Source organism: Lolium rigidum, chromosome 7 (genome assembly GCF_022539505.1).
Source record: "Lolium rigidum isolate FL_2022 chromosome 7, APGP_CSIRO_Lrig_0.1, whole genome shotgun sequence".
NCBI classification, from domain to species: Eukaryota; Viridiplantae; Streptophyta; class Magnoliopsida; order Poales; family Poaceae; genus Lolium; species Lolium rigidum.
In genome coordinates, this window is record NC_061514.1 from 66,698,970 (window position 1) to 66,709,937 (window position 10,968).

At 45.1% G+C, this 10,968-nt stretch overlaps 1 protein-coding gene across 1 annotated transcript; it reads right to left on the reverse strand.

Annotated features, from left to right (window-relative positions):
- Positions 1 to 5,847: 5,847 nt before the first annotated feature.
- On the reverse strand, positions 5,848 to 8,638 carry LOC124671482 (myb family transcription factor MOF1-like). The gene is made up of 6 exons (XM_047207851.1): positions 8,506 to 8,638; positions 8,131 to 8,207; positions 7,968 to 8,004; positions 7,425 to 7,512; positions 7,069 to 7,309; positions 5,848 to 6,120 (listed from the first exon to the last, which is right to left on the reverse strand). Exons 1-6 carry the CDS (start codon positions 8,636 to 8,638, stop codon positions 5,848 to 5,850), a joined length of 849 nt encoding a protein of 282 aa, XP_047063807.1.
- Positions 8,639 to 10,968: the final 2,330 nt, after the last annotated feature.

Below are 10,968 nucleotides of genomic sequence, written 5' to 3' on the forward strand. Positions count from 1 at the left end.
AAGTACCATTACAAATTATACTAAAGATGAAAAGAGCTCAACAACTTATTTAGGTAAGTTCTACGTTGCTCGGCTCTATGATACTAAGGTATGTCACTACTCCTCCACCTCCGTGTCATCAGGTCCGTAGACTATCCCATAGTCTACGCCTTCCACTCCGCCGGTAAGATCAGGTTCTTCGTAGACCAGCTCGTAGCTTCCTTCTGGTGCCCCATCGTTGATAGCCTCCACTTCGGGATCACAGCCTAGCAAGGGTGTCGAAAGAAAGTGAGTACAGAGGTACTCAGCAAGTTCTAAAAGAATAAAAGGTGTTTGATGCACTAGCTACGACCATTGATCGAGAAATCGCAGGTCAATGCATGTTTTGAAAACATTTCTTCAAAAGGTTGCTTTTATTATGAAAACTATGCCCGTCGGCCTTCACAGAGTTGACCAGAACTTCGTGGAGTTCCTTTCCTGCCGCGTTCGCAGCTCCCTTCCCGAACAAGGAGTGACAGCCACAATTTAATACACTCGCAGAGGTGCGTTACTTTTCCCACAAGAGATCTCACCCTTTTTGCCATCCGCAGGGACTTGCCCCCGTTCACACTTCCTTTGGTGTGAGGCCGGGTATAAAGATCCAAGCCCACACCGCCTTCTCCGCGACTGCAAACCCACCCTTTTGTCCACCCGCACACCTCCAGTAGACTTCCCCCGATAATACGGCTTTACTCATGGTGTACTTTGGACAATCCTTCATAGATCGTAGAGCCATCATCACTAATGGATGGGGATTTAAAAGGCTATCCCAACCTACGGCAGTGCCTCCAACACCCCGCCGGCTCTACCAATCCGTTGGCGTGCATAAGGGAAAAGATACGACTGGCTTCCCCGCAGCCATTATAGATCTTATGGTCAACGCGGTTTGTACGGCGCTAGAATCACTGGACGGCATTGGTAATTAATCCTAGGGTGATATAAACCCATGCAATGGAACCTCCACCATATCAACACATACCATGGTTCCATTGCCAGCCACATAGTCATATTCATAGTTGGAAATTAACATTTCATTTGCGATGCAGGAATGATAAGTATATAGCTTTGCATTCAAAGTAGTAAAAATAATCAAGTTGACATGAGCAAGGGTGAACTTGCCTGTGGACTGCGAGATAGTGCAGCTTCAATGCGCTTGATGGAACCTCGGACCTCGGGTTCTCGTAAGAAGCATCATTGTCCGGTAAGGACAATGTTATAAAAATCCAAATAATGCAATCATGGATGTATTTTTTTATGTTGAATCCCTTTACCCCATTGAGTTATTACAATTTAGGGTTGTATTTAAGATTTATGTCTTTGACGGTAATTTACAATTGATTTAAAAGTATTAATCATTGTAATTCACACAAAGTACAACAATCCAAAGTAACATGATTTTACTTGGTAATTACCTTAGTCATTCCAAAATAATTTGAAATTATAAAGTTACCTCTATAGTTTTTTGGAATAAAAGGGAATATAGTAGTTTTCTGGGAAAAATTCTCTTGTTCAAAAGAAATGACTTGGAATAATAGAATCTCATTTTGAAATGTTCGAAAATAAGTTTTTGAACTTATTTGAGATTTTTCCTTGAATTTTAAATACAAGGAAATAATAATTGAAAATTCCAAGTGATTATTTAAATTCTGAAAATTCATAATTTTGAATTTGTTTCATAAATTCCATTTCATATTTTATTCTGGTTAAGATTTATTTTTCATTCATAAATCCAATTATTGGATTTTAGAGTTGTTTATGATTTATTAAAATTTGGTAAAGTTTTGATCTTTTATTAATTAGAAAAAGACCAAATTACCCCTTGGACTCATATTGGGCCCAGCCCAATAGACTAACCCAGGGACGGCCCAAATAGGCTGGCCCCCTTTTGGGTTTGGTGGCGCCGAAGCGGCCCACCACTCTCACTCTCACTCGGCCCTCTTCTCACTCGTCTAACCCTAATCTCTGGCGACCCTGAGGCGATGGCGTCGCCGCCATGGCCGCCGCCCCGCTCCGGCCATCACCGGCCTCCTCCGCCGTGGTCACCTACCGATCTAGAACCGCCTCGAGCAGATCTATCGATCCGTCCGAGCCGTTTCTCTCCTCTCGTCCTCTCCCCGGCGAATCGCCTCGGTCCGGATCTCTCGGAGAATCGCCATGGGCGATCCGGTGATTCTCCGACGAGCTCTCGCCCTCGTCGTCGACGTGTGCGCCTCCGAGACCGACCCGGCGCGGGTGCTGCTTGCGCCGCCCGTGCCGTCGTCTCCATGCTCGTGCCGCTGTGGTGGTGTTCGTCGGCGTAACGCCGGCGACTTCCCGGCTTTGCAGCCTGCTATGGCCGCGCGGGCACCGCCTCGCCATGCCATAGCTTCTCGCCTCCGGCGCGGGTAAGGTCCTCTCGCTCCTCCTCCTTCTCTTCTCGTGCGCCTCCCTTGCCACCGTTCTTCTTCCTCCTCATGATCTCGTTGCTCTTTGGTGGTCTTGTGATCATCTAGAGTCATACTATCGCCGCGCAATCTTATCGTGCTCGGTTTATCGCAAGCCCATGGTCGATTACCAGCTTGCTCGGTACCGGCACATGTCGATTTGCTTGCTATCTATGCCGTGCTTACTTCTCTCGCTGCTCCTAGCATGCTCCGTACTTGCCATGCTCTACTGTGCTTGCTCAAAAGCTATCTATTCCATGCTATGCTTGGTTATGACTTGCTTATGCTTACTGGACTATCATGCTTGCTTGTCTAGGTGTACTTGTGATGCATCTGTGACACTTGTGTGTGTGCCAGAGGTGCCTGTGATATGATTCAATACTAATTTCGCAACCTAATGATCCATTGGATCATTTCTTGCTTGTTGGCAAAACTCTCGTGTAGCTTGGCTTGCTATGATTGATCAATTTGATCAATTGTTTGTCGCTGATTGCTTATCGGCTAACACCGTGGTTATATGGTTCACTTATTTGGTGATGCCGATGCTCAAGCATCACCGTGCCGTTGCTTACTTGCTCTAGTGGCTATGAATTAAGTTGTATTGCTTAACAAGTATGTCGTTGTCATGCTTAGCATGGATCTCGTGATAAATTCATGCTTAGATTACTTAATTATGATGAACTCGCTTATGCATTGATGATTTAAATGTCTTGCTTGTATATGAGTTTGCTGTTCATGATTCTTTTACAAGCAATTAAACTCTGAATCCATTTCTGGATAGTGATGTGGTCTATTTGGCTTGCTCTTATTTGGTGCTAAGTGTGATGTGACCTCCGTAGCCTTGCTACCGACCGGTTGCTCACCTAGTGGTTGGATCTTGTTGGCTACTCAACTTTGCTTGCATATTAGGGGATCATAGTAAGTATGAATGCCAATATGCTTGCCTCGTGAAGAAATCTAGGGTTTCGATGGTTGCTTGCTTAGGATCTTCCGTGTAGTCTTAGCTGCTAATCTATGCTATCTATCGGTGCTATCTCGTGCATGTGATCTTGTTAGTGTGCATCTCGTGCATGCCGTCTAGCTTCGTGCACCTGATTTGTATCTCGGATGGTTTCTGTCTTAGTGGCTTTTGATCGGCAAGTAATCCTTGGTGAAAACCAAGTGATGATTTACCCATATGAGCATCTCGCTCATCCCATGCTTATGCATATGATGGATTAGATCCATTGGATCTCTTCCAGGAACTAGGTATACCTTGTTCCAGCCTCCTAGAAAGTAATGCTTTGTTGATGCAGTACTTGGGTTTGTTCACAGCCCTTCACCTCCGGAGCTTGGATGATCTTCTAGGTCACCATGATCTCTGGTGGCTTGAGGAGTTGTGTGTTGGTTCTGTTCTTGCTCAAGAACAGATGAACTATGCTTGTTTTTGCTTCACCCTTACCTGGTGATCTTATCTTGGTCGACTGTGCACTGGTTCTAGGGTTTGTGTGCTATTTATATGGTCTCTACTTCTTCCCTGGCCATGACACACAAGCCTGGTCACTTTATGACTCACCCCTTGCATTGCCTTGCTGTTGCTGCCCAGCACACTTGAGCTGTGTGCTCTCATATGCTGAAACTTGAGCCCCCTGCAGCTGCTCAGTTTTGGTCTGCTGCTGATCCTATCTTGTGCTGTCCCTGGTTTTGGACAAGCACAAGTGTGCTCGTGACTTGGTTCTGTCCAAACCGAAGATTGTGTCACTTGCTAACCGTCTAAACTGAATCTTGAGCTAACACTTATATTCTGGCTAGTGTTTGTGATCTCGTTTTGCAGGTTTTGAAGTTGAATATGACCAGAATATGTTCTTCAAGCATTTAGTTTAGGTTTTAGTTATAGGAGCAAATTGTAATCTTTATTTTCATTTCTGTTTATTATTTATCAATTCTTGTATCAAGAATATTGTAAAGACTTTGTAATCTGTGTTGATATCAATAAAGCTCAAGTTTTTGTTCATGAGCTTTTGATCTATGTAATGTTTACATTCTGAATTAAATATTGTATTTAATATTCAGTTTGAAATTCAAAGTCATTTGAATTTATAAATTGTGTTTGAATTATGAGTTCTATTTTATATTGTTCAATGCTTATTGTTAAATGTATTAACACTTGTCAAATGAAATCAATTCCCCAAATCAACAAGATACAAAAGAGATCATGTCGAAATTTCCCTAACTCACATTGCCTAACCCTAAGTGCAAGATGAGAGAAAATCTCGATCCCTCTTAGGTTTAGTTGCAATAAGGCGCGAAAATTTCCCCCGTTTTGCGATGAAATGCACATCCCATTTCTAAATCTACCCTTCGTTGTTCCTAGGTTCTGGGTTATTACAAGGCTCTACCAGGGATGCCAGACACGACTTTTACACTTGTTTTTTGTTTGGAGGTCGCGTTTGGGGGACGTGGCTAGGAAAAGGACCTCCTCCAAACACAAATTTGGTCCGGATGTCCCCAAACGACCAATCCGGTGCTTTTGCCGGACGTCGTTTGGGGATGCCACTAGAGATGCTCTTATATGCTTGTAGATCAGTTTTATGTACTCCCTCCCATCTAAATTACTACAATACTTATTTGACCGGAATATGGATGGACCATGTGACAAGGTAGGCCCTTGTTTGGAACACCTTTCTCTTTGTACAGTCTACGAACCGTGTACACACGCGCTTGCTCTGTCTACTCCACTATGGGACGCACATGTTTTAACTGTTAATTTAATCATGTTGCTGCTACTTGGTAGCATTTGATTGTTATTTTCTATTGGACTTTAGTAAAGACAAAAAAAGATTCAGATGGCCGAGAGAGCACCACGGAGATGTTGTGTGGAGCCTGGTCAAAATGTGTTGATGATTCCTGCATCTGTCCCCTTGCCCTGTTTGGTTGTAGTAGGACAGGAGGAGTGATCATGACATCCCTGCGCTTGCACGAAGCATGCTCTGTTGTACTGTAGGCGGCTGGTTCAGCAAGCAGAGGCGCTGTAGCCTCTCCAAAAACCATCACACCTATGTTCTTTGGATGCTCTCTATGGAGAATGCAGTAGTAGCAATTTTTGGGAAAATAGAATCTCCTTTGTTCAGCGTAGGAAGTAGAGCAGCATACTTGTCTTTGCCAAGCTCGATTTCTACTCCGGAAAGCTGCCTTTGACACGATCAAACAATGGGCAAAAGGAAAAGATGGCTGAGGCAAGAATCTCGGCCTTTTGCTTCCTTCTTTTTTGGTGCTGAAGCCTCAAAGCAAACAGTACGACCGTGATACTAGATAACTTCGCCACTGATGCACGTACGAGGTACAAGATAAACCTAACACTAGCTAACTTCCTAACATCTTGCACCAAACGAGTGACTGACCAATGTACAAAATTTCGGCCAGTGATCTATGATCCACAGATGGACAATGAGAGTTCCAGGTTTACTCCCGAGGCGTCAAAGCTGAAGGAGTGCCCGGAGCAGCCGCTGGAGCTCCTCCCCCTGGGTGACGGCGAAGAGATGATGCAGCTGCCTTCGCTCCGCGATGAGGAGCCGGCGTCGATGACTTTCGGGTCTAGGGCAAGGGATAGTGGCAGCGAGCGTTGCTCCGGAGAAATTTCCCTTGCTGCATCGCCAAAGAGGAAGACCGGACCAGGGTATCGTGCTTCCGGTTTCATGATCTGCCAGAAACAAATGCAAGGTTACATTCAGAGTTGGCAGCTACGGCCTAATAACAGAGTACTCCTCCTGACGAAACTCTCAAATTTATTTCCTTGGCATGAGCCTGTTGGAAACCTAACTTTCTAGCCGCAGTAAAACAACAAGGATCGGCAGAATCTGTGCAACGGCTTAGGACATCTACGCTAGTACTCTTACTCCAGTGTTATGTATTTCAGAAGCCAAATGACATACGCAGGTATCTGAATTTTCTCAGTCAGAGCAAAAACACAACCAGAGAAGCTTTAGTGAAGAAATTCTATCTGCACTATTATCACCATGAATGCCGTTTTGTGCAACCGTGCAAGGATTTAAGAGTAGACAGTGCAAACTAAAAATCTACGACTAAGAATTAAGTGCAAGGGTGGACATTTTGATGGTTTTCTCATTTTTTTAAGAAAGAATTTAATTTTGCCACTGCTGCTACCATGTTCTTTTCAAAAAATTGTGTATTCATGTGCCTAACTGGGGTTGTCCATATGTAGTCAGATGCTGAGAAGATACGGACATGTACCAGAAAATCTATAAATGAAGTGCTATCTTCTACAGGAAGATGCTACAGTGATACAACAGTCCTATGGGATGATAAGGATTGTGCATAAGTCAATCAATCAAACAATGTAAGATCATGATATTTCAGCTCCCTTCGCACAGTAGTGCTACACAATTGAACATAGAGAGTGGGCAGTATGTTATGACATTCCACCATGCAATCCAGTGAAGAAACTATAAATTATTAGATTCGCTCAAGGGGAATACAGTATTGCAAATGACAAATGCAAAATGCGACGTGGGAGCTTGGATAAATGGAAGGGAAAAAGCGTGTGGTGAAAGAACAATGGAATGATTGTGTAAAACATGTTAAGCTTTTTCAGTGTTTATTTGAACTTATAGTTTTGTAGCTGATGTACCTTAAAGTCGCCAGATCCTTGCTCCAAACATCCCACGGTTTGGAGGTTGGAAGCAGCGGTGGCAGCAGCATCCCTCTGCCACCTGAGACCCTCATCCTTTATTCTCTTCTCCGCGGCCAAGGCTTGCATGTAATCATCAATGCAATGCTGGGTACTACCAGGGCCAGCAGCAGTCTTCATCTCACTGATTCCACGGCTTCCTTGCATGCCTTTGTGTGTGGCCTCTGTCCCCATCACGGCCCTGCTTATTCAAAGACCCCAGAGGGAAAGGTGCTCTCTTGTCAAGATTAGGGCCCAAAAAGCTCTGTCTTTTTAACTTGAACACCGTTCAAAGTTGGGAAAGTAGCAGCGCAAACCTTTTCAGAGGTGGGCACATGAACGCCTTGGGGCCTCCTTGCTCATCAGCAGCACATGAGTGCTTCCTTTGCAGCTGTGGTTGCGCATCTGATTGTACCATGAAAGAAAGGGGTTTGGCTTTCCATTAGCAACAGCTTAAAGTGTGGGCAGAAAGAAAATCGATCTCATGCATTCATCTTTCTGGTGCTTCCTAAGCTTTTTGAACAGAGCATTTGCATGCAATGAGGGGTCGAGTGGTTAGCTGCCGATAGGGTGCGATAAGCATGCGACAGATGGAGCTAGCTTATCAGCGATCACCGAATGTGTTACCTCTCACACAGAGTTTGAGGCGATGCTATTTTTTTAAATATGAACATTAGCATTTCTAAGGTGTTTGTTTTTCTAGAAGAGCCATAAAAAGTGTTGACAGACTATTTCCTAGCAAGAACAGGGCCTCATCCCATCTCTTATCCGTATGAAACGAGGTAACACCATGACTTTCGAGGGCGATGAAAGTAAAGAAAGATGCATGAAAACTAAACTGGGAAAGCTCCATCTCTCACCTTTCTTCACCCTGCGAGGGCTCGGGCCTCTGTACATCTGTTCAAAAGAGAGAACGAAGAGAAGTTAAAAGTCTTTTACAAGTTTATTTGCAAGCTCATCCGATGGAAGAAAACAAAAAGGTAATTACAAGACCGAAGGGTGCAGGTTAGTGAAGAAAAGAACCTGGAGATGGCTCTTGACATGAGCAATGGTAAGGCCCTTCACACCCATGAGCCGAAGAACCAGTTTAGGTGTAGCGTCTGGAATTAACAAGAACACCGCCCAGGATAATTAGGATTTTGAAAAGGAGTAAAAAAGAAGAAGATGAACAGCCCTGGCAGGCCGCCTGCAAACCTTGCAGGAAGTAGAACAAAAAAGATACTTATGAGAAGAACAAGCCATGAACCAAGAGTCGTTGCAGAAGCGCGGAACTTAACATCAAGCATATAACGAACACAGCAGACAACCGAAAGAAGAAAAAGAACACAAGGAAGAGCAATCTTTCGAAGAGAATACTACTTTCAGGTTCAGGAGGAAGAAGGAGAAGAAAGAACTCACGGCGTTCACCGCCGAGGCAGCGAATGGCCTGCAGGAAGCTGCTGTGGAGCTCGGCCGTCCAATGCATCCTAGGAGTCCTGGATCTGACGTACCGCCTCACGACTCCCTTCTCGCCGCCGCCGTCGCCGCCCATCGCCGGAGCACTGAACACGCGCAGTGCTTCCTTTCTCCTTCTTGCACTCTTCCTTGGAGTGGACTTGTCTCTCACTGTCACTGAAGATGCAATACTTGTTGCGAAGAGCTGCCCTCGTTCTTCTATTTATCTTGGGGAGGAGAATGACAAGAGACCGTGGGTTTTTATACCGCTAGTGACTTGTTTGGTCTTTGGCGCGGCTCTACTAGCTCTTGGCTTCTCGGTTGCCTTGTGCTCTCTGGCTAGATGGCCCGTCTGATACTACAGGGGCAGGGGGCTGCGTGATAATTATTGTTGCGTCTGTCTAGGATTAGCTGAGCAATGGTCGTAGCTATCATTAGCAGGAATAAATGAATTCAGAGTACTACTCCACTGTACCAGAGAGAAACAGAGAGAGAGGCAGAGAGTGAGAGATCTATAAACATGCCATGCTTTGGGATGTAAAGTTCTTTAGGAAGGTATAAAAGACTACGGGTCGATCTATACATCCAAGCCCAATGTGGATCCACTACTATATCCGTCAGGTCAACATACTATCCTTCAGTTTTTATTTAAAAAAAACATGGCCAGAGCTAGGAATCAAGCGGGTAAAAAGGTCATCGGATCAACTTATGTAACCGAATTTCGGGCGTTCGATTGTGGTAAAAAAATGGTTCACATATAATAATCTTCTTCATAGTATGTAACATCAGTCTCCAGCATTTTCCATTTAGTTCCAAAATAATGGTACAATTTGTTTTGCCAATGACACAAAAAAATATCAAATGTAACATTTTTCCTGTGTGTATGTAACATTTTCATAAATGGGATATTGTTATACAACATTCCTCTGCAATGCATCCGATATTTTGTTCAAATGTATCCAACATTACATGATAAGATATATAGCATGGTACAAATCTCTCGGTACCAATATCCATGGAGACACCACCTTGCCCGATTTGAAGTCAGCGGCAATGAATCCGCCGGCAGTGGAGAAGCTTCCGGTGAGGATGCCGGTGCTCTGTCCGATGACGTGCAGTGGCGGCCGGTCACGCCCGCCGGTGCATGCAGCGGACCGCTCGTCGCAGCCAGGGCGGGAGCTCGCGGTGGGGACGCGGTGGCGTGGGTGCGAGCTCATAGTGGGAGTGCGGAGGCGGGAGAGCATGGTGGCCATGTGAACTAGTGGGCCGGAAGGGACGCGTAGGCGGGGGGCTCCCACAACAATGCGCGGCGTCTAGGCGCGTCGCCCGTGTTGACGGACAAACCGGCTGATGCATGAGGTTGGCAATAAGAGTTTTCCCAAAAAAAACATATATCTATCTTTGTATCTATCTTCTGAGTGCCTAGAACTATACTACACACTCAGGCTCAAATTATGTCCAGTAGAAGTATACTCTTAGGCTGCATTGATTAATTTGAATCGGAGAAAAAATAATTTTCCAAGACGGATTCTTTAATAATCCAGACCCGCATGTACAACCGTCCCTCTTCAAAAAGTGTGGCTGCACACAATTGCACGGGAGTGTACCGTACCTTATCCATTGGTGCCTTCTGATTTTCTCCGATCCATATTACTTATCGTTGATTTACATGCATCTACATATATTTTAGCGTATATTCTCTCGTTTCAGCGACAAGTAATATGGATTTGAGAGAAGAAAAAAAAATCTAACATGAAGTCCTTAAGCCAGACGTGGTATTAGTTTATTGCAGCATGTCCAGCAATCCCTCCTGCGTAAACTTTTCTCGTGCAAAATTACACACAAACAGCAAGCAGAACAGTTCAAAGGAACAACAATAGTTAGAGCATCTCCAGTCGCGTCCCCCAAATGAGCCGCGGACAAGAAATAGGGAAAAAAGTCGTCCAGTCACGTCCCCCAAAGCTATAGAGTCTCTACCGGGGACGCCGGACACAAAATAAGGCGTCCACATGCATGCATGCAGCCCCTAGTCCCCACATGCTAGTCTCTTTCCCCACACTTTCTCTCACCTACTTTTCCCACATGGGGTGGTCCCCTCTATTAAAATGCATGCATCCGGACGCTGTTTGAGGGACGCGGCTGGGAAGGGTCTCTTTTTTGTACAGATTTTTGGTCTCTTTTTGTCCGGCGCGGTCGCAAACGTGCCCCAAATCATTTGTGCCGGACGCTTTTTGAGGGACGCGACTGAAGATGCTCTTACACTGAAGTGGCTCTCACTGAAGTGGCTCTGCTGCAGCAAGTGTGCACGCCATGCTCGCGAACACGAAATGGAAGGGGACAAACCGGAGGCACTGGTCCAGCCATCTCTCGCAGCTCAGCTCAGCTCAGATCCCAGCCCCATACCTCGCTTCGCTTCGTTTCTCACCA

Bases quoted from the DNA above. Each gene is read 5' to 3' on its own strand.
- LOC124671482 (XM_047207851.1), bottom strand. From the start codon at position 8,638: ATGGGCGGCGACGGCGGCGGCGAGAAGGGAGTCGTGAGGCGGTACGTC. The intron at 7,513-7,967 runs GTGAGAGATGGA...TGGTACAATCAG, and splicing joins CCCTCGCAGGGTGAAGAAAG to ATGCGCAACCACAGCTGCAA. The intron at 6,121-7,068 runs GTACATCAGCTA...TGTTTCTGGCAG, and splicing joins AAGGATCTGGCGACTTTAAG to ATCATGAAACCGGAAGCACG.